The sequence below is a fragment of the Lutra lutra genome, chromosome 2 (genome assembly GCF_902655055.1).
Source record: "Lutra lutra chromosome 2, mLutLut1.2, whole genome shotgun sequence".
In the NCBI taxonomy this organism is placed as follows: domain Eukaryota; kingdom Metazoa; phylum Chordata; class Mammalia; order Carnivora; family Mustelidae; genus Lutra; species Lutra lutra.
Genome location: NC_062279.1, coordinates 174,196,306 through 174,220,992, shown reverse-complemented (window position 1 = coordinate 174,220,992; position 24,687 = coordinate 174,196,306). Strand labels below are relative to the sequence as shown.

The following is a 24,687-nucleotide window of genomic DNA, read 5'->3' as shown; positions in this document are numbered from 1 at the left end:
CTATATTAACTTTAATTTATAAAACAATCAGTATTAATAGTAATAATTCTAAACAAGAGCTCTGTAAATGAATTCTAAATGGTTTTAGATAGTCCAAAGAGAAAAAAGAAAAGTACTATGAAAAAACCCTTTAGCTCTTTGTGACTTCTATTAAAGTAAAAAAACAAATGGCTTCTTTTCAGAATTTTTAAATGATGCTTTAATTAAGTGGCATACCTATTAAATATAATGCTCAAATTTTAAATGCAATAACTTAAAAACATTACATTATTCACCTAATTATTATACTTTCCTTGTTAAAACAAATAATTTTTTTTTAACATATAATGTATTATTTGCCCCAGAGGTACAGGTCTGTGAATCATCAGGCTTACACATTTCACAGCGCTCACTATTACATATATACTAACAATTAAAAATACCAATCACAGGCTTAATTATGACCACCATTTTAAAGATTCTAATATAGAGATTTTTAACATTTTATAAAGGTATCATCAGCAGTGGTGATTCCAACAGCAGGATTCACTGTTAGCTTTGCCAGGCTTTCCTAAAAGCAGAAATCTGAAATCTCATAGTGCAACATAATTTTAAGATTATTATAATTTTAGATTTACATTTTCAGTTTTATTACCTGTATATGCATACTGAATCAAGGACCATAGTGAATTTGGTTCAACACCTTCCATTTTTATTTCTTCTTGTCTTGCTTCCCTGACATCATTAGTAAACATGGCAGCAAAATAATCTGAGACAGAGGAGAGCACCAATCTGAGAACATACCAGAAGAAAAAAAAATCAGTGACCACATTAAAGTTGATGGTCATTAATAAATGTTTCTGCTTTCTCTCTCTCTCTCTTTTTTTTTATTTTTTAATTTGTTACCCACAGAAAATGCGCGGTACCGGGAAATGCCTTTTAAATTTGACAAATTGCTTTATGCTCTAGTTCTTTCCTTGGAATAATAAATTACCATTATTGAACACTTTCTGCTGAGGTAAATGATTTACCCATTCATTACTCAAATATCACTTCATAACATTCAGACAAAAAGCTAAAGGCCACAGCATGAAACTGACTATATAAAAAAAAAAAAAGGAAAAAAAATATAAAGGTTACTTTCTGTTTATCACTTTTGGAAATAACCTAAATGCTTTTCTTTTTAAATTTAATTGTAGAAGTAACAGATATATGGGAGAAATCTGAGGATGGTTTCAGCATGTTGTTTCTATAACTCTAGTGATTTATTATTATTATTGTAATGCTCACATTTTATTATCAAATGACAATATTTTGTTATAAAACTACAAACTATTTTTGTAATAGTACATTATTATATATTAGGTTAATCTCTGACCAGATTTTTGATAGCCAGATATAAATAGGTTATAAATATGTATTTTGAAATGTGCTTTTTTTTTTTATTTGACATCTTGGAGATCTACCCATGTCAGCACATTTATATTGATTCACTTTATTTCTTTTTTTAATTTTAAGAAATAGATCATCACTGAAGCTTCCTCCATGTTCTTCTCTGCTTTCATTCTCCTCTCCCCTCCAGGAGTGCACTGCCGTGTCCTAGGTTTGCCAGACAGCCCTCCAAAGTGCTATGCCAAGTTAGACCCCCACCGGCACCGTATGAGAGAATATTTTCCTACAACAGCGTCAGATGTTAAAATTTCTGGCCATCAGCAAGGTGTTAAATGGGATCTTATTGTTGTTTTAATTTTCATTCCCCTGATTGCTAGTGAGACTGAAGATCTTTTCAAACGGTTATTGACCATTCAGGTTTCTTCTGAGAATTGCCCATTTATTCACTCACTAAAGACATTCACACCTAATAAGGACCGGGCACTTGAGTTACTGGTATAAATAAGAGATAAAAGATCCCTTCTCTCAGGGAGTCTTACATTCTGGAGGGAAGGGAGATAAACAATTAACAGCAGAAGTAAATTCTAGAGTACATTAAAGAGTGGGGACTGCTAAGAGAAAAAAGTAGGATAAGGGCAAATGGGGAATAGGCAAGGGATTTAAATAAGTGGTCTGACTGGAAAGTGGCATTTGGGCAAAGAATTAGTCATACAGGTATGTGGGAACAGCATTTGGGCAGAAGGAACAGCCAGTGCAAAAATCCAAAGGCAGGAGCAGCAGGCCTGGCACATACAAGGATCATGGGGGCCGTGCAGCTCAAGTAAAGTACATAAGAACACAATGTCAGAAGGCAATGGCCACCACATGGCCCACTGGGTTTCACAGTGATATGAGGAGTCACTGAAAAGTTAGATCACAGGAGTGACTGGATCTGAGTTTCATTTCAAAGGATCCCTCAGGTAGCTGTGCAGCAAACAGAATGTAGGGGGAAAGAGTGAAAGCAGAGAGACTGGTTGGCAGTTTCTGGCACTGACTGAGACGCTGAGAGTTTACACATGCGTGGAAGGGAAGCTAATGAGCTCTGTTTTGGAAAAATGGAATTTTAGCTATCTCTGTGGTGCACAGGTTGAAGTATCTTTTCTAGTAAACCCAGTTCATAACACAGACTTTTTGTTACAGTATCTAGTAGCATCTCAATAAACATATACCCATTGAATCATTGGAAACTAAAACCAAGCCCATTTTTCCTAATAATTTCACTTCCACTTTGGAAGGCTTAAGAAAACCTTTGAGACAGAGTGTTAATTAGCTTTTAAAAGCATTAAGAAAAGTCCTAACAGTGATTAACATGGAACAACTGAACATGGGATTATCAAAGGAAACATAATGAATTGTTCTTTATTAAACATCTCTCTTTTCTTATTTCAAAAATAGAACTTCATTTGTGTCAAAGGTTTTTGTTCCCTAACATCACTGCTTTTCATATTTCTTGGAGGTCAGCAAACAGAAGTTGGGATAGATGCTGCTATTTTAAGACTCTTCTGTTTTTGCTATTTCATTCCATTGGCTTTTTTGCTTCTAAATACTCAGAGCTTTAATTTCTGTTGAGTTTACTTATTTAATAGGTAGAATGTAGGAGAAAAGCTGCTCATAGGAGCTGAAATCTTTGTTGAACAATACTGACCGATCTAAGGCTAGTGTGTTTTGTTTCTGTGTTTTTGCAGAAGCATAGTGACCCCTGAGGGTCACTTAATGGGTGGCTCAGTGGGTTAAAACCTCTGCCTTTGGCTCAGGTCATGATCCCAGCATCCTGGGATAGAGCTCATCAGGCTCTCTGCTCAGCAGGGAGCCTGCTTCCCTTCTTCTCTTGCTGCCTGCCTCTCTGCCTACTTGTGATCTCTGTCAGATGAATAAATAAAATCTTAAAAAAAAATAATAATTTCACATGCACTGTTTTCTTTGCAGAAATCCCATGAAAGATACCCCTTCCCAAAAGTTAGTTGGAACAAATGATCTCAACATGCATAACTAAATTAGTAAGGAAATATTTCTCACATACAGAGATTTAGAAAACAATTACCTATGAGCTGGAATTCTGCGATCACCAGCAATTAGAATTACATCACACAACTGTTTATGTCTCAAATAGTTTTCCATCTTTTTAAATGTTTGCTCAGCATGATTAAGGGCTTGGAAAAATTCATCTGATGAACATGGCTCCATAGTATGGCAGGATGATAACGTCTGACTACTGTTGGAAGTCCTGAAAAGAAAGAGAACACACCTTTTGAAATGTTACTATGACACTGAAGAGATCTTCTCTATCAAGTTCTTTAAAAACCTTTAAGTGTAATAGAAGTCATCAATGCTACCAGTCAATAGTAATGTGTAATCATCATCTTTTGTCTTTTAAATTCAATGATGGCTCAAATCATACGTGTGTCACTCACACTGTGAGTGAATGTGACATCTGGTAGTTAATAACCATAAATACTCTTTGAGGGGTCTGTTTTTGAGATCGTTTCGTTGGTCAACATATCTTCCCTGTTGAAAAAGAGCCAAGCTATATTCATAACGATGGTGTATCTCCTTTAACATTATATTTAAGGGTATAAGAGATCATTCTTTGAAAGCGGGAAGGCAACTAAACTGTTTTAGTGACAAAAATCCAAGCCATCCTTTACTTAAAAATGGGTGATAGTCCACAGTTCATGTACAGGGTAATGGTTTAGGATATTAAACACAGTTGACCTTTGACCAACATGGGCTTGAATTGTGGGGGTCCATTTATACATGGATTTTTTTTCTTCTTCATATTAGTCTTTACAACATTTTCCTTATTCTAGCTTACTTTAAGAATATAGTATATAATACATAAAACATACAAAATGTGTTCATTGACTGTACATGTTATTTGTAAGCTTTCCAGTCAAGGGCAGGCTATTACTAGTTAAGTTTGCGGGGAGTCAAAAATAATATGTGGGTTTTGGGCTGTGTGGGGTCTGGTATCCCTAATGCCTGCATTGTTCAAGGGTCAATTGTACACCGACATAAAAACAATGTTATAAATAATTCATTTGATTCTCTAGTCAGTCTTGAAAAGCCTAGTTAACCTATAACTTATATTATAGGTAAAAGAAATGTGATGGCCTAACCTAGGTATCTAGAAATTATTTGAAATTTCCAAATCAGAATTTGAAAGGTATGAGTTCTATATCTTCATATAATTTACTGATGGAAATTGTGAAAAAGTAAAAAGGTTACTACTAGGAACTAAGTCCCAAGTTCCACCAAGATTACCTGAATAGCATAATCAACATCCATTGGGTATGCAATAAACTACCAAAAAGGTCATAACTTGGTTCTCAATTCTGGTCACAATTACTTTTAGGGATGTTTTCATTCTGACAAAGGCTTTGTTGACTCAATCCTCACTGCATCTTAAGATATATATATATATATATATATATATATATTTTTTTTTAAATATTTTATTTATTTGCCAGAGAGAGAGAGAAAGAGTACACACAAGTAGGCAGAGAGGCAGGCAGAGGCAGCGAGAGAAGCAGGCTCCCCGCTGAGCAAGGAGCAGGATGCGGGACTTGATCCCAGGACCCTGGGGTCATGACCTGAGCCGAAGGCAGTGGCTTAACCCACTGAGCCACCCAGGCATCCCTTAAGATATATTTTTAATATAAACAGCTAATAAACTTCCCCCAAAAAGAAAAAGTCACTGCATCTTTTAGAGTCAAGAGAACTGAAGCCAAAGAAAGGAGGTGCCTGTCGAGAGTCCTACAGCTTGTGCTTGACAGAGACAGGTATGTCACAGAGACCACTTTTAAGACCCTTTCTCTTTTTCTTCAGAGAATATAACTAGGCTGCATTTCCCAGACTCTCTCAAAGACAGGCGTGGTCTTATGATGGAAATGAACTACATCACCTCTAGGCTAACATGGCTAAGGGCAGGTGTTCCTTTCTCATTTTTTCTTTCTCTTTACAGGAGCTGAATGGAGAGGACCAAGGGTTTAGAGGAAGGAACAGGTAAAATACACACGTGGGGGGGCGCCTGGGTGGCTCAGTTGGTTGCACAACTGCCTTCCACTCAGGTCATGATTCTGGAGTCTGGGGATCGAGTCCCACATTGGGCTCCCAGCTCCATGGGGAGTCTGCTTCTCCCTCTGACCTTCTCCCCCCTCATGCTCTCTCTCACCCTCTCCCTCTCTCAAATAAATAAATAAAATCTTTTTTAAAAAAATGTATGTGGCGGGAGGAGTCAAGATGGCGGAGAAGTAGCAGGCTGAGGCTACTTCAGGTGGGAGGAGATCAGCTAGATAGCTTATCTAAAGATTGCAAACACCTACAAATCCAACGGGAGATCAAAGAGAAGAAGAACAGCAATTCTAGAAACAGAAAATCAACCACTATCTGAAAGGTAGGACTGGCAGAGAAGTGAATCCAAAGTGACGGGAAGATAGACCGCGGGGGGAGGGGCCGGCTCCCGACAAGCGGCGGAGCAACCAAGCACAAAATCAGGACTTTTAACAAAGTCTGTTCTGCTGAGGGACATCGCTCCAGAGGCTTAACCGGGGTGAAGCCCACACAGGGTCAGCGTGGCCTCAGGTCCCGCAGGGTCACAGAAGGATCGGGGTCTCTGAGTGTCCCAGAGCTTACAGGTATTAGAACGGTGAAGCCAGCTACAGAGACAGAGCCGAGGGGTAAGCTCTAAGCTCGGGGTTACCTTAAACCACTCACAGTCCAGGTCAGCTCAGAGCGCGGCCAGAGGCCAGGGTGACGGGAGTAATTGGGCGCTGTTCTCTGGGGGCGCACTGAGGAGTGGGGCCCGGGCTCTCGGATTCTCCAGCCGGAGACTGGGAGGCCGCCATCTTCATTCCCGCCCTCCGGAACTCTACGGAAAGCGCTCAGGGAACAAAACCTCCCGAAAGCAAACCCAAGCGGATTACTCAGCCCGGCCCCGGGTAAGGGTGGTGCAACTCCGCCTGGGACAAAGACACTTGAGAATCACTACAACAGGCCCCTCCCCCAGAAGATCAACAAGAAACCCAGCCAGGACCAAGTTCACCTACCAAGGAGTGCAGTTTCAATACCAAGGAGAGCAGTGGAATTCCAGAGGAGGAGAAAGCAAAGCACGGAACTCATGGCTTTCTCCCCATGATTCTTTAGCCTTGCAGTTAATTTAATTTTTTTTCCTTTTTCAATTTTTTTTCTCTTCTTCTGCTAAATTTTTTTAACTTATACCCTTTTCTTTTTTAACTTTTTTTAACTAGTTTATCTAATATATATAATATTTTTTTCCTTTTTATATTTTTTCTTTATTGGTTTTCTTCTTTTAATTGTTTCTTTTTTTTTTTTTTTTTCTTTCTGAACATCTTTTTATCCCCTTTCTCCCCCCTCATGATTTGGGATCTCTTCTGATTTGGCTAAAGCATATTTTCCTGGGGTTGTTGCCACCCTTTTAGTATTTTACTTGCTCCTTCATATACTCTTATCTGGACAAAATGACAAGGTGGAAAAATTCACACAAAAAAAAGAACAAGAGGCAGTACCAAAGGCTAGGGACCTAATCAATACAGACATTGGTAATATGTCAGATCTAGAGTTCAGAATGACGATTCTCAAGGTTCTAGCTGGGCTCGAAAAAAGCATGGAAGATATGAGAGAAACCCTCTCGGGAGATATAAAAGCCCTTTCGGGAGAAATAAAAGAACTAAAATCTAACCAAGTTGATATCAAAAAAGCTATTAATGAGGTGAAATAAAAAATGGAGGCTCTCACTGCTAGGATAAATGAGGCAGAAGAAAGAATTAGCGATATAGAAGACCAAATGATAGAGAATAAAGAAGCTGAGCAAAAGAGGGACAAACAGCTACTGGACCATGAGGGGAGAATTCGAGAGATAAGTGACACCATAAGAAGAAACAACATTAGAATAATTGGGATTCCTGGGGTGCCTGGGTGGCTCAGTGGGTTAAGCCGCTGCCTTCGGCTCAGGTCATGATCCCAGGTCCTGGGTTCGAGCCCCACATCGGGCATTTCTGCTCAGCAGGGAGCCTGCTTCCTCCTCTCTCTCTGCCTGCCTCTCTGCTTACTTGTGATTTCTCTCTGTCAAATAGATAAATAAAATCTTTAAAAATAATAATAATAATTGGGATTCCAGAAGAAGAGGAAACAGAGAGGGGAGCAGAAGGTATATTGGAGAGAATTATTGGAGAGAATTTCCCCAATATGGCAAAGGGAATAAGCATCAAAATCCAGGAGGTTCAGAGAACCCCCATCAAAATCAATAAGAATAGGTCCACACCCCGTCACCTAATAGTATAATTTACAAGTCTTAGTGACAAAGAGAAGATCCTGAAAGCAGCCCGGGAAAAGAAGTCTGTAACATACAAGGGTAAAAACATTAGATCGGCAGCAGACTTATCCACAGAGACCGGGCAGGCCAGAAAGAGCTGGCATGACATATTCAGAGTACTAAACAAGAAAAACATGCAGCCAAGAATACTATATCCAGCTAGGCTATCATTGAAAATAGAAGGAGAGATTAAAAACTTCCAAGACAAACAAAAACTTAAAGAATTTGCAAACACCAAACCAGCTCTACAGGAACTATTGAAAGGGGTCCTCTAATCAAAGAGAGACCCTAAAAGTAGTAGATCAGAAAGAAACAGAGACAATATACAACAGCAGTCACCTTACAGGCAATACAATGGCACTAAATTCATATCTCTCAATACTTACCCTGAATGTTAATGGGCTAAATGCCCCAATTAAAAGACACAGGGTATCAGAATGGATAAAAAAAACAAAACCCATCTATATGTTGCCTACAAGAAACTCATCTTAAACCCGAAGACACCTCCAGATTTAAAGTGAGGGGGTGGAAAAGAATTTACCATGCTAACGGACATCAGAAGAAAGCAGGAGTGGCAATCCTTATATCAGATCAATTAGATTTTAAGCCAAAGACTATAATAAGAGATGAGGAAGGACACTATATCATACTCAAAGGAACTGTCCAACAAGAAGATCTAACAATTTTAAATATCTATGCCCCTAATGTGAGAGCAGCCAACTATATAAACCAATTAATAACAAAATCAAAGAAACACATCGACAATAATATAATAATAGTAGGGGACTTTAACACTCCCCTCACTGAAATGGACAGATCATCCAAGCAAAAGATCAACAAGGAAATAAAGGCCTTAAATGACACACTGGACCAGATGGACAAGAATATTCAGATATATTCAGAACATTTCATCCCAAAGCAACAGAATACACATTCTTCTCTAGTGCACATGGAACATTCTCCAGAATAGATCACATTCTCGGTCCTAAATCAGGTCTCAACCGTTATCAAAAGATTGGAATCATTTCCTGCATATTTTCAGACCACAATGCTCTGAAGCTAGAACTCAATCACAAGAGGAAATTTGGAAAGAACCCAAATACATGGAGACTAAACAGCATCCTTCTAAAGAATGAATGGGTCAACCAGGAAATTAAAGAAGAATTGAAAAAATTCATGGAAACAAATGATAATGAAAACACAACAGTTCAGAATCTGTGGGACACAACAAAGGCAGTCCTGAGAGGAAAATATAGAGCGGTACAAGCCTTTCTCAAGAAACAAGAAAGGTCTCAGGTACACAACCTAACCCTACACCTAAAGGAGCTGGAGAAAGAACAAGAAAGAAACCCTAAACCCAGCAGGAGAAGAGAAATCATAAAGATCAGAGCAGAAATCAATGAAATAGAAACCAAAAAAACAATAGAACAAATCAACGAAACTAGGAGCTGGTTCTTTGAAAAAATTAATAAGATTGATAAACCCCTGGCCAGACTTATCAAAAAGAAAAGAGAAAGGACCCAAATAAATAAAATCATGAATGAAAGAGGAGAGATCACAACTAACACCAAAGGAATACAGACAATTATAAGAACATACTATGAGCAACTCTACGCCAACAAATTTGACAATCTGGAAGAAATGGATGCATTCCTAGAGACATATAAACTACCACAACTGAACCAGGAAGAAATAGAAAGCCTGAACAGACCCATAACCAGTAAGGAGATTGAAACAGTCATCAAAAATCTCCAAACAAACAAAAGCCCAGGGCCAGACGGCTTCCCGGGGGAATTCTACCAAACATTTATTTATTTTTTTTTTAAAGATTTTATTTATTTATTTGACAGACAGAGATCACAAGTAGGCAGAGAGGCAGGCAGAGAGAGAGGAAGGGAAGCAGGCTCCCCGCTGAGCAGAGAGCCCGATGCGGGACTCGATCCCAGGACCCTGAGATCATGACCTGAGCCGAAGGCAGCGGCTTAACCCACTGAGCCACCCAGGCGCCCCTCTACCAAACATTTAAAGAAGAACTAATTCCTATCCTCCTGAAACTGTTCCAAAAAATAGAAATGGAAGGAAAACTTCCAAACTCATTTTATGAGGCCAGCATCACCTTGATCCCAAAACCAGACAAGGATCCCATCAAAAAAGAGAACTACAGACCAATATCCTTGATGAACACAGATGCAAAAATTCTCACCAAAATACTAGCCAATAGGATTCAACAGTACATTAAAAGGATTATTCACCATGACCAAGTGAGATTTATTCCAGGGCTGCAAGGTTGGTTCAACATCCGCAAATCAATCAATGTGATACAACACATTAATAAAAGAAAGAACAAGAACCATATGATACTCTCCATAGATGCTGAAAAAGCATTTGACAAAGTACAGCATCCCTTCCTGATCAAAACTCTTCAAAGTGTAGGGATAGAGGGCACATACCTCAATATTATCAAAGCCATCTATGAAAAATCCACCACAAATATCATTCTCAATGGAGAAAAACTGAAAGCTTTTCCGCTAAGGTCAGGAACACGGCAGGGATGTCCGTTATCACCACTGCTATTCAACATAGTACTAGAAGTCCTAGCCTCAGCAATCAGACAACAAAAGGAAATTAAAGGCATCCAAATCGGCAAAGAAGAAATCAAACTATCACTCTTCGCAGATGATATGATACTATATGTGGAAAACCCAAAAGACTCCACTCCAAAACTGCTAGAACTTGTACAGCAATTCAGTAAAGTGTCAGGATATAAAATCAATGCACAGAAATCAGTTGCATTTCTCTACACCAACAACAAGACAGAAGAAAGAGAATTAAGGAGTCAATCCCATTTACAATTGCACCCAAAACTATAAGATACCTAGGAATAAACCTAACCAAAGAGACTAAGAATCTATACACAGAAAAATATAAAGTACTCATGAAAGAAATTGAGGAAGACACAAAGAAATGGAAAAATGTTCCATGCTCCTGGATTGGAAGAATAAATATTGTGAAAATGTCTATGCTACCTAAAGCAATCTACACATTTAATGCAATTCCTATCAAAGTACCATCCATTTTTTTCAAAGAAATGGAACAAATAATCTAAAATTTATATGGAACCAGAAAAGACCTCGAATAGCCAAAGGAATATTGAAAAAGAAAGCCAACATCGGTGGCATCACAATTCCGGACTTCAAGCTCTATTACAAAGCTGTCATCATCAAGACAGCATGGTACTGGCACAAAAACAGACACATAGATCAATGGAACAGAATAGAGAGCCCAGAAATAGACCCTCAACTCTATGGTCAACTCATCTTCGACAAAGCAGGAAAGAATGTCCAATGGAAAAAAGACAGCCTCTTCAATAAATGGTGTTGGGAAAATTGGATAGCCACATGCAGAAAAATGAAATTGGACCATTTCCTTACACCACACATGAAAATAGACTCAAAATGGATGAAGGACCTCAATGTGAGAAAGGAATCCATCAAAATCCTTGAGGAGAACACAGGCAGCAACCTCTTCGACCTCAGCCACAGCAACATCTTCCTAGGAACATCGCCAAAGGCAAGGGAAGCAAGGGCAAAAATGAACTATTGGGACTTCATCAAGATCAAAAGCTTTTGCACAGCAAAGGAAACAGTTAACAAAACCAAAAGACAACTGACAGAATGGGAGAAGATATTTGCAAATGACATAACAGATAAAGGGCTAGTGTCCAAAATCTATAAAGAACTTAGCAAACTCAACACCCAAAGAACAAATAATCCAATCAAGAAATGGGCAGAAGACATGAACAGACATTTCTGCAAAGAAGACATCCAGATGGCCAACAGACACATGAAAAAGTGCTCCATATCACTGGGCACCAGGGAAATACAAATCAAAACCACAATGAGATATCAACTCACACCAGTCAGAATAGCTAAAATGAACAAGTCAGGAAATGACAGATGCTGGCGAGGATGTGGAGAAAGGGGAACCTTCCTACACTGTTGGTGGGAATGCAAGCTGGTGCAACCACTCTGGAAAACAGCATGGAGGTTCCTCAAAATGTTGAAAATAGAACTACCTTATGACCCAGCAATTGCACTGCTGGGTATTTACCCTAAAGATACAAACGTAGTGATCCAAAGGGGCACGTGCACCCGAATGTTTATAGCAGCAATGTCTACAATAGCCAAACTATGGAAAGAACCTAGATGTCCATCAACAGACGAATGGATAAAGCAGATGTGGTATATATACACAATGGAATACTATGCAGCCATCTAAAGAAATGAAATCTTGCCATTTGCGACGACGTGGATGGAACTAGAGGGTATCATGCTTAGCGAAATAAGTCAATCGGAGAAAGACAACTATCATATGATCTCCCTGATATGAGGGAGAGGAGATGCAACATGGGAGGTTAAGGGGGTAGGAGAAGAGTAAATGAAACAAGATGGGATTGGGAGGGAGACAAACCATAAGTGACTCTTAATCTCACAAAACAAACTGAGGGTTGATGGGGGGAGGGGGGGCTGGGATTATGGACACTGGGGAGGGTATGTGCTATGGTGAGTGCTGTGAAGTGTGTAAACCTGGTGATTCACAGACCTGTACCCCTGGGGATAAAAATATATTATATGTTTATAAAAAATAAAATTAAAAAAAAAATGTATGTGGCAATGAATGACTAAAAGAAAGCATTTCCCTGAGTTCAAGTTATACTATCTTTAAAATAAATAAAGTAAAATAAAATAAAATAAAATAAAATACACACATGGAAGGTCACTCAGGTAAGAACATTCATAGGCTACACTCACAAGAATTCTCACATTGTATGGAGGTTTGTGAGTTTTAGAATGTAGCAGTGTCTCTACCTAAACTCTCCCAGCCCAACGCATTTTTAACACATACAAATAAGGGCCCTAAAAAATGTTCTTGGAGGATAAATGTAACAGAACCAATAAAAATAATAATAATAATAATAGAACCAAAATATATAGTATCTAGAATGCATGTGTCATACACTATGAACATTATTGGTGTAATGACTTGGAAAACCCAGGATAATATCAAATTTACATTTAAGGTAATTATCATAAAAATATATTGAGTAATGTAAACTATATTTTGCTTATGCAAATGAATGAGAATTTAAAACTATTTTAAAAGCTAGGAGAAAACATAACATGAGCAATAACAGATGACGGTAACTTTGGTGCATAACAATTTGAAGATTTAAAACATTTTTCAATAAAATGAAGTTTTATATTGTCAAAATGCTGACAAATAATCATGAGTTTTACTGATCTAAGAAGGAAAGAAAATTAGAACATTTAATTTTCATGAACCACAAATTCTTTTAAGAACAAGATTAAGTAAGGAAATTAAGTACTTCTTAGGGTTCCTAGATGTTGTATCACATTTCTTTCTTTCTTTTTTTTTTTTAAAGATTTTATTTATTTATTTGAGAAACAGAAAGAGAGAGAGGGCATAAGTAGTGGGGAGAGGGAGAAGCAGGATCTCTGCTGAGCAAGGGGCCTGATACGGGACTGGATCCCAGCACCCTGGGATCCTGACCTGAGACAATGGCAAACCTTTAAGCGACTGAGCCACCCAGGAGCCCCCGTATCACATTCCTTATATTAAATTCTTACTAAGGGCAGGAGAGTGAGGTAGTTGAATGTTTTTGAGTGACAAATAATCAACATTAACTTTTGAAAGAACAAAAGAAATTTATAATATGATTATAAGGCTAGTTTTGATATTGGTAAAGGCCATCTCTTTTCTTGTCAGGAATTTTCAGAATGGTTCTTTAACTTCTGGAATGCATAAGAATAGCCTGGGGAGCCTTTCAGCGTCTGCATTCAGAGCCTCATTCTCTAAGACTGATTGACTAGGTCTGAGGTAGGACTTGAACTTCACATTTTTTCAAAAGGTGTTTTTTTTTTTTTTAAAGATTTTATTTATTTATTTGACAGATAGAGATCACAAGTAGGCAGAGAGGCAGGCAGAGAGAGAGGAAGGGAAGCAGGCTCCCTGCTGAGCAGAGAGCCCGATGCGGGACTCCATCCAAGGACCCTGGGATCATGACCTGAGCTGAAGGCAGCGGCTTAACCCACTGAGCCACCCAGGCACCCTTCAAAAGGTGTTTTGAACACACATCACGGGCTGAAGAGCAGTGTGGTGTGCACTTCAGGGAGAGCCAGAGACATTATACAAATCAGCATGTGATGAACGTACAGGTTCAAAACATAGTTTTACACAATAGAGACTTCAAATATTTGTCAACTGAATTTCTTTGCCTAAAATATTTTAAATGAACTAGCTGAACTTAATAGAATATTTGTTATTTTTAAAATGAACACAAAGGTAAATCATGAGAATCATGTATGTGTATTTATACATATTAACAAACAATAACATATTTCTAAATTAACATTTCAAACTTTGTTATTTGCTTTCAAGGCTTCCACTGCCATCACCTGTTAAATAAACATATTATTTCAATGGGACAATTAATTTACTGAGATTGTTGGGTATAGAAATCACTTCCACCCACTGCTACAAATGAAGGATCTTAAGGAATGCAGGTTTCCGATTTGTAGCCAATGGAAAAGTGAAGTCACCCATTCACAAAAGGAGCATGAAAGCTGCACAGCCTTCTAGTGTTTCTTGTTTTAAGAAATTTGGGGGTTTACATACATAATTTTAATAATACAAGAATTTACTAAAAAAATTACTGTATCTCCATACAGTCAGAGGATCTTGACAATTAGAAGAATTATATATGGAATTTTTTACATCTAGGAGCAACCTATGTATTTAATTTAATTCCTTCTTTTGATATGAGAAAATCCAAGGCCCAAACACAGTAATCAGAGACACACAGCCAGCCAGTTACAAAGCCAGGATAAGGAAGCATCCAGAGTGTTCGCCAAACCACTCACAGAGAGAAATGGGAATTCTTGCCTCCCTTTACCCTAGGGCATCAGTGAGCTCAAGGACTAAGGGTATGAAAGGAGAAGGATGCTACAATATGAATGAGGGTAATTTCACAGAAAGAAAATATCATAGAATTAAGAATTGTAGGGGCACCTGGGTGGCTCAGTGGGTTAAAGCCTCTGCCTTCGGCTCAGGTCATGATCCCAGGGTTCTGGGATCAAGCCCCACATCGGGCTCTCTGCTCAGCGGGGAGCCTGCTTCCCCTCCCCTGTTTCTCTCTCTCTGCCTGCCTCTCCACCTACTTGTGATCTTTGTCAAATAAATAAATAAAATCTTTAAAAAAAAAAATTCTAGACAAATGTCTCCTGCTGTGTGGCTGCCCCTTTGCTGGGTGTAAGAGAGCAAGAATCTTTTTGGTTTCCATGGGACAGAGATCACATCTCTATCCCTGGCTAATCGGAATGCTTTTAATACTATGGCTCCTTTACAATGCTAATATTTTCTAATTATTTCTTTTCCTATTATGTACCTTGGTTTGGAGAGTCGAATTGGAGAGGTACAGTGTAGTGATCAAGACCATTTTAGGAAAACTCTAGAGCTGTGCTATCCAATACAATAGCAATAGCCTCATGGTGCTATTCTGGTTTAATTACGATTAAATGAAAAATTCAGTTCTTTAGTTAGAATGGTCATATTTCAAAAAGTCAGTAACTTCAGGGGGATGATGGCTGCCAAAATGAATGGTGCAGGGGCGCCTGGGTGGCTCAGTCATTAAGCATCTGCCTTCGGCTCAGATCATGATCCCAAGGTCCTGGGACAGAGCCCCACATTGGGCTCCCTGCTTGGTGGGAAGCCTGCTTTCCCTCTCCCACTCCTCCTGCTCGTGTTCCTACTCTCACTGTATCTCTCTCCGTCAAATAAATAAATAAAATCTTAAAATAAAAAAAACTTAAAAAAAAAAAAAGAATGGTGTAGATATAGGACATTTCCGTCAGTGCAGAAAGTTCTATTAACTTTTTCAATAGCAAAACAGGAATAAGTAATACACAGTATTTTCTTTAAAGGATCCCTCATGGGAGACCATTAAATGAAATGATGAATGGATAGCCCTAGCATAGAAGAAGTACAGAATCAAGGTAAGCTACTGTTAATAGAACCTCTGGTTTAAATGGCAAATGGAAAGGCCTGTCTCTTGTCTTTATATAATATTGTTTGGCTGGCTGGTCGGCTGTCTTTTAAAAAAACAATTCCCAGCATTATCAATTTATAACTAAATCTCTTATTTCCTAATTAAAATGGTCTTTAGTAAACTTGGTAGGCTCAAAACCCATAACAGAGATATTTGGGAACAGGCCATTTACAGAGCACTTAATATATATTTCCCGGAGATCCTACTCAATCTTTTACATGATAACAGAGGAACTAGAACATCTCTGCTTCATTTTATTTATATGATGTAACTAGGATGGTAAATCATTAAAACCATTCATAACAGATGTTCACTGTAGAGAACTATGCATGGCTGGCTATTTCTGGGCTACAAAGAAACATTTAATTTTTAGCCCACTGTTCCTTGGCAGTAGGCAATGAACTTGTAAGTCAGAAAAATGCCTAAACATAGAAAAGAGGCAAGTATCAAACAGAATCAAGTCATCAACTATTTACAGAATAACTCCTAATATGCAGTACTGCCCCAGCTGTTAAAAACCGAGGGATGCAAAGGAAGAGAGGATCCTTCTAGGAAGGATGTAAAGAGTCAAGTTTCATGAACTGGAAAAAAAAAAAAATTAAATAGCAACACTGCCCCGCCCTTGCAATTCCTCAGTCTTCACACATGTGCACACTCGCAAATGCACATACAAAATACGTTCCAGGACCACTGGTACCACTAAGTGGTAAAAACCACTTGGATTCTTCCCTTTTGTCATCAGAATTTAAGTTCTAAAAATCACTTCCTAAGAATTACACTATATGTAGATTTGCGGCAAAAACAAAACTGCGTTGAAAGGCTAACTGGTCTGTGTGGCTGGCTCCCTCGGTAAGTGATTTATTCCCAGCTACCTGCCTCAGAGCTTCTGGCCTTCAGAATTCATGCTTTTGCAAAAGTGCAAGTTACTGGATCATGAATCTTTTGGCATCCTCTACAAATATTCAAAACCACAAATGTAAAATAAGAATGCAAATTCCTCGGTATAGGCTAGCAGTCTCTAAATCTTTTTTATGCATATCCTTTCCGGTATCTTTTTAAGCATGTGCCAAAATGCATGGATATTTACTAATTTATAAAGGATATACAGACACCATTGTACAGTTATTATTTATATTCTAAAACATAGGAAAAAATAGAGCTTGAAACGATAAGATAAAGGAATATAGTCAATAATATGGTAACAACTTTGTTCGGTGACAGATGGTAGCAAGATTTATCATGGTGATTACTTCATAATGTATGTAAATGATCGCAGTTGTATACCTGAAACTAACATGGCGTGCCAACTACCTCACAATAAAAAAGCATAAGAGAAAATGTAAATAGAACTCTATTTTTACCATCTCTCCAGCTGATCACTGTGTACATCCCCAACTGGAGAGTAATTGCTATTGGAATACAGAGAAGGGGAAGATCATTATGAACTATTGTTTGGAAAGGCGACAAGTAGCAGGTGAGATCTGAAATGCGCCTTGGCATTAAGTGGGTGAGGAAGAAGATTCGGGTGTCTCCTTTAAAGCGGGGGACAAGTCAGGTATATAAGGAGAAATGACAAGAAGAAAGGAAAGAGAATACCTTCACCTCCTCCCTTCTCAAGACATAGATTTTTGATTTTAGAATTCAAAGTCTTTTTTCCTGGCACCTTGATCAGAATATCTACAGTGAAGACAATTAAATGTTTATAAGAATCAAATTTTATTAAATAATAGTCAGTATGAATGGGAAGGGCCAGCAGACACTTTCATACAATGGTGCTGAGAATTAAAATACTAGTAATGTTCCTAAAGTGACTTTGAGAATACAAATCAAACACCCTAAAAATGCGCACATCCTTGGGGCTTTATCCAAAGGAAACAATCATCTGTGGTATATAGACCTTACCACATTGCAGATTGTTTCTAACAGGAAAATATTGGAAATAATCTAAATTCCAAAAGGAAAAAGAACATTGGTTAAACAGGTTTTTCCGTGCATGGGGGGGGGGGGTGGGGGAGGTTGGGTGACGCAATCATCTAAAAAGATAGAACAGTTAATGACATGGAAAACTGTTTTAGTGGACACTGTTTTTGCCTATCCAGACCCATTTCTACCCTTTGGGAAACCACACTTTCCCCAGCTCAGTCCACATGGTGTGGGCAGAGATGAATCTTCCCCCTAGGCAAAAATGAACAAGCTCATAAAAGTTATCCTATCTCTGGGCAATTCTGATTGGTTTGAGTGAACCCATGATGCAAACAAGGCCAGTCAGAGTCAATTTCAAGATGTGGGCTGGCACTCCTGGAAGAGTCACTCTCTTTCCATTGGGGTTGCTAAGCTGATAAAAAGTAAACCTAAGTGGCTTTTGCTACCACACTGAGAACCTGCCTGAGAAAATGCCATCACAAAGGAAAACAGAATCTAGATAGGGAGAATGATCAATTTCTGGTGTTGTTTGAGTATCTGGTTTCAGCCATGGATAGAGCTAAGTTCTATCCTTGGGCATTTTATTTATACAAACCAAAAAAATTCTAGTTTTTGCTTAAGTCACTTTGAATTGGGCTCCTGTCTTTTGTGACAAAATAAGACTTGATTTTAGTATTTATATTAGGGAAAAAAGTGGTTTACAGGATGCCAGGGTGGCTCAGTCATTAAGCATCTGCCTTCAGCTCGGGTCATGATCCCAGGGTCCTGGGATGGAGCCCCACATTGGACTCCCTCCTCAGCGGGAAGCCTGCTTCTCCTCCCTTTCCCCTGGCTTGAGTTCCCTCTCTTGCTGTCTCTCTCTGTCAAAGAAATAAATAAAATCTTTTTTTTTTTTTTTTTAAAAAGGTGGTTCACAAAATAATATCTACAGGAAGATTCATATTTTCACTCTCAAAATACATATTTTTTTTACACATGTATAGAAAATATACTGAAAGGGCACTTCCCCAAATTGTTACTGGCTGTTATTTTGGGGTGGGAGCATAATTAGTGATTTTTTATATTTCTCTTTTTACTTATCTCTATTTTCCAATGTCTCTATGGTAAAAATATTACATAATGTGGGAAAAAAGCTAATTAAAAAATTTGATCTGAAGAATTCTGTTCAGCTGTCTTCACCTTTGCACCTGTTGATTTTAACTCCTAAATCATTCTTTCCTTCTATGGCAGTAAGGAGTTTTGCTGGACACATGGCTATACTCAGAGAAGATAACAGTTTGGAGCCTCCCTTCCAACTAGTTGTGGCCATCTGTCTCCGTCTGCAACAACAGAATGGTGTTATCAGCAGAAATGATACATGCAACTTGTGTTGTTGGCTTAATGTCCTCCCTTTTCTTTTGCGGGTCCCTCCTGTGGGCTAGAATGCAGAGGGGGAGATGAGTAAGCTGGCTTTGAACATAAAAAAAGAGATAATACCCTACAGGATGGAGAAACTGTATGGGAGAAATCTGGGTCACTGAGTGAATTTGAGAAGCAGCTCTACCTATCTGCCCTGAGCCACCTTCCATCTGTTAGGAGACAGAGAAATAAACTTCTATTTTATTCGAGCCACTGTATTTCGGAATCTCTTACTGTATCATCTTAACCTACTCCTTACTGATCGGCTCCCTAAAGTTAAATGACCAAATTCTATGGCTATGTGCACATGGGGGTGTGTGTGTTGATTGTTTTCATGCCTAATATATCTAATATTAAAAATATAAAGCCTCAGGGCGCCGGGGTGGCTCAGTGGGTTAAGCCGCTGCCTTCGGCTCAGGTCATGATCTCAGGGTCCTGGGATTGAGTCCCGCATCGGGCTCTCTGCTCAGCAGGGAGCCTGCTTCCCTCTCTCTCTCTCTCTCTCTGCCTGCTTCTCTGCCTACTTGTGATCTCTCTCTGTCAAATAAATAAATAAAATCTTAAAAAAAAAATATAAAGCCTCACATTCTAGTTCCAAATGGGTGAAAATGAAATAGAAGCAGTAAATGGATAAAGGCAGGTTCATCTGCCTTGCAACTGGAGCTATAAAGGCCAGTTTTACAACTGAAGTGCCTATCCTTTGTCCTAGGCTGATCCTGCCGCTCTCCTGGCAGTTCTGAGAACTAACAGGATTCCCATACATGCCTATTCTGTGTCAATCAGCCAGTCAATTTCATTTGCTTAAAGCCCAGAAAGCAGAATGGTACAGCAGACAGAGAGTTCATGAGCTCCTTGAACTCTGTACAGAAAACTTAACACTCACATGTGCACACACTTTCACGCACACACCTGCACGTGTGTGCACAAAGTGTCATGTGGGAAGAAGTTCCACTGTTTATGTCAAAGGAATTCATGCTCTGACTTGGGCATATACGTGTCAGGGAGGACGAAACAGATCCTCCCCAGATGCAAGTACGGTACAGTTGAACTTCTCTGCCATCTCTGAAAACAGCATTTGTGGAAATGTTGAGGATTTAATTTCAGACTGCACCAGAATTAATACACTGGTTCAAACCAGGAGAGGTAGAGACAGCGTAACGAGGGGCAAGAGAAAGGAGGTAGGACTTGAGAAAAGGCGAAGATAACTCCTCGTTGGGAGAAGAGGAGGACCTCAGTGCCTTCAAGAGGAGTCAAAGAGGGGCGCCTGGGTGGCTCAGTGGGTTAAAGCCTCTGCCTTCGGCTCAGGTCATGATCCCAGGGTACTGGGATGGAGCCCCGCGTCGGGCTCTCTGCTCAGCGGGAAGCCTCTCTCTCTCTGCCTGCCTCTCTGCCTACTTGTGATTTCTGTCTGTCAAATAAATAAATAAAATCTTTAAAAGAAAAAAAAAAAGAGGAGTCAAAGAATAGTGTCCACATCTGTAGTTGAAACAGAGGAACAAGGAACCGATTAACACGGGTCAGACAGATGACTGTGGGTGAAGCACTGTGGCCTTGTTAAGAGGCTATACCTGTAAACTGGCCAGGGTTGGCATTTTCAAGAACCAGGCTAAGAAAATCAGCTGAGGAGAGAAGGTAAAAGTGGTTAGAATGAATCATTAACTATTAGGTTAACCCAAGTTGAACTTGGTGATGAAAGAGTCACGGACAGCTGAAATAGTCACATGCAGACTGGGCTGTGAGCACGAAATCTACCTCTTAATTGTTTGGGCTCAAAATGCGGCTACTTCCAAGTGATCAAGGTCAGTATCGGCTGCGATAATTCAGGTTGATAGTACAGAGCCTTGATACGATGTGATGAAAATGCGCTTTACCTTTGTGGTCTTAACCCCAGCCTAATCATGAGAAAAACATTAGATGAATCTCAGCTGAGTAAGACATTCTACAAAACATCTGACCCTACTCCAAGGTCTGCCAAGGTCATCACAAACTGCCAAGGTCATCACAAACACGGAAAGTCTGAGAAACTGTCACAACCCAGACGAGCCTGAGGAGACATGATAACTAAATGTAACATGGTGTTCTGGACGGGATCCTACCACAGAGAAAGGGCATTAGGGGCACCTGGGTGGCTCAGTCCTTAAGCGTCTGCCTTCAGCTCAGGTCATGATCCCAGGGTCCTGGGATTGAGCCCGCATCAGGCTCCCTATTCGGTGGGAAGCCTGCTTCTCCCTCTCTCAATCCCCCTACTTCTGTTCCCTCTCTTGCTGTGTCTCTGTCAAATAAATTAATAAAATCTTTTAAAAAATTAAGAAGAAAAAGAAAAAGTACATTAGGCAGAAATTCAGAAAATCTGAATAAAGTATGGACTTTAGTTAATAATAATGTATCAATATTGTTTTATTAATAGTAACACATATATCATACTAATATATTAAAAATAGGAGAAACTGGGTTTGGGGTATAAAGGAATTCACTATACTATTTTTCAATTTTCCTATAAATCTAAAACAGTTGTAAAAATACAAAGTTTATTTTTTTAAATGTAGTGTTATTTCACTTACTAACCTTGAGTAAATTACTTAGCCTTTCTGTTCCTCATTGGCTCATCTATAAAATTAGAACAAGAACAGTGGCTATCTCAGAAATTTGTTGTGTAGACTAAATGAATTCATACTAAAGTGCTTAAAACAGATACTAAGCACCCAGCTAGTGTTAGCTGTTACCATTTTTGAATATTTATAAAGTATAGTAATATTTTACACATATTGACTAAAATGTGACATACAAATCTGACATATAAAATATTAAACTCTAAATTTGTGAACAAAACTTGAAATAATGAAATTTCCCTCAATAGGTCAAGAATGGGCGCCTGGGTGGCTCAGTGGGTTAAAGCCTCTGCCTTCGGCTCAGGTCATAATCTCAGGGTCCTGGGATCGAGCCCCACATCGGGCTCTCTGCTCAGCAGGAAGCCTGCTCCCCGCCCCCCTCTCTGCCTGCCTCTCTGCCTACCTGTGATCTCTGTCAAATAAATAAACAAAATCTTTAAAAAAAAAAAAAAGAATTATATAATTTCAAATTTCAAAGATGGCAAGTCTAGTGAAATGTAAACTGTGTTCGTACCATCTATGGTCACATGGTGGGTCATAATGGAAACTCCTCTGGCCTTCATAAGAATTCATCCTGAATGGGGCACCTGGGTGGCTCACTCGTCAAGCGTCTCCCTTCTGCGGCTTGGGTCATGATCCCAGGGTCCTGAGATCAAGCTCCGCATCGGGCTCTCTGCTCAGTGGGAAGCCTGCTTCTCCCTCTCTCACTCCCCCTGCTTGTGTTCCCTCTCTTGCTGTGTGTCTCTGCCAAATAAATAAAATCTTAAAAAAAGAGAATTCATCCTGAATTATGGTCTTAGTAACTACTGCACACTGGCAACACTCACTTAGGGCCTAAAATTCCTCACAGTGTGAAAAATAAGGGTTGTACTTCAACATCAAGGTAATGACTTAGATGATTCCCATCAAGAAAATTTTGGCTAGGCTACAGACCTAAGATCAAAGTTAAAATAGGAAAACTTTTATTAAAGATTTTATTTATTTAGGGAGAGCATGAGCAGGGTGGGGCAGAAGAAGGAGAGAGAGAATCCCAAGCAGACTTCATGCTCATTATAGAACCCAATGTGGGGCTCGATCTCCCAACCCTGAGATCATGACCTGGGCCGAAATCAAGAGCTGGATGCTCAACTGACTGAGCCACCCAAGTGACCCCAAATAATGAACACTTTTATTTATTTTTTTTAAGATTTTATTTATTTATTTGACAGAGAGAGATATCACAAGTAGGCAGAGAGACAGGCAGAGAGAGAGGAGAAAGCAGGCTCCCCACTGAGCAGAGAGCCCGATGTGGGGCTCGATCCCAGGACCCTGAGATCATGACCTGAGCTGAAGGCAGAGGCTTTAACCCACCGAGCCACCCAGGCGCACCATGATGAACACTTTTATTTTTTTAAATTTTTTATTTTTTTAAAAGATTTTATTTATTTATTTGACAGACAGAGATCACAAGTAGGCAGAGAGGCAGGCAGAGAGAGAGGAGGTAGCAGGCTCCCTGCAGAGCAGAGAGGCTGATGTGGGCTCTATCTCAGGCTTCTGGGACCACGACCTGAGCTGAAGGCAGAGGCTTTAACCCACTGAGCCACCCAGGAGCCCCTGATGAACACTTTAAAATCACTTAGATGCACGGCAAGAGAAATTAGCAGAAGTCCACGGGCTGAGGCTGACATGTCTTCTGGTTAGAATGCAACTAATCAAACATGTAAGCAACATACGATGCCTTTAACTTCTGTCTGAAATTGTGCAGACCCACTGTGGGTGGGTGGGTGCAGGTAAAACCACTCCGCTGTTCTCCCTTTCTCCTAATAATTCAAAATTTCAGTCTAAGTTCTGAGATCTACCTATGTTAACTATTATGAGTGTTTACACAAGAAATTCTCCATATATCAGGTATATTTCTGTTATCTTAAATATTTTAAGATACCAATCTATAACATACTCAATTGTTTACTGTATTTTATCTTTTGTAAATATTATGTAAGAAAAAGAAAAAAACTTGTTCCCAAGTCATATACAAAAATTTGATGAATGTCAGTGTGGCTTCTTTTGACGTTAACAGTGACAGCTTCTGATTTGTTTACAGTAGAAGGGCCACCACAGGAGACTGCTCACTTAATCAAAAAGCTAGGGGCAGGGGTGCCTGGGTGGCTCAGTGGGTTGAGCCTCTGCCTTCGGCTGTGGTCATGATCCTGGAGTCCTGGGATAGAGCCCCGCATAGGGCTCTCCACTCAGCAGAGAGCCTGCTTCCCCCTCTCTCTCTGCCTGCCTCTCTGCCTCCTTGTGATCTCTCTCTCTCTGTCAAATAAATAAATAAAGTCTTTAAAAAAAAAAAGCTAGGGGCATATAAATGTATCCTTATGACAAAGATCAAATATTCAGCTGAAGGAAGATGTGAGAATCAGATATATTTAATCTAGGAAAAAACAGAGGAGTAGAAGGGTACACACAAATGACATTTCTAAATCTAGAATGGTTGTTTTTGCTTTTTTGCAATAAGATGTTAGGATAGAAATTTCAAACCTTTGCAAATAGTAAGTTGCCTTGACACATTTTCCCTTTTCTATCTAAAAATCAGAGACTTTTTAAAAGTCCATTTCATTTTTGAAATATTATTTTAGGAATAGTTTGGTCATTGCAGATGTAAACTATTTATTCCCATCTTATTATTTACTTTCTCAAGCTTTTTGATTAGCATTTTTAAAACAACTACATTTAGATTTTTTTAAAAAGATCATTGTTTTACTTTTATATCTCCTATAAGTAAGAATGTCAATTTTATGTTCTTGAAGTACACATACAGCAATCTCTCGCTTAAAAAAGAAAAGGACAGTCTTTTTCTTTCAAAATAATTATCCCACTAAGATGATATTTTGATATGTATACTAAAGAATACA

At 39.0% G+C, this 24,687-nt stretch overlaps 1 protein-coding gene across 4 annotated transcripts in view; it reads right to left on the bottom strand.

The window, feature by feature from the left end:
- KLHL5 (kelch like family member 5) overlaps positions 1 to 24,687 on the bottom strand; it is a 101,543-nt gene that overhangs the window by 54,551 nt on the left and 22,305 nt on the right. For all 4 annotated transcript variants that reach the window (XM_047719120.1, XM_047719118.1, XM_047719119.1 and 1 more), the window contains 2 exons: positions 3,452 to 3,634; positions 635 to 771 (listed from right to left, as the gene is read on the bottom strand). In XM_047719120.1, the coding sequence (XP_047575076.1) occupies positions 635 to 771; positions 3,452 to 3,594 (280 nt within the window). In that variant the 5' untranslated portion in view covers positions 3,595 to 3,634. The remainder of the gene's footprint in view (positions 1 to 634; positions 772 to 3,451; positions 3,635 to 24,687) is intronic.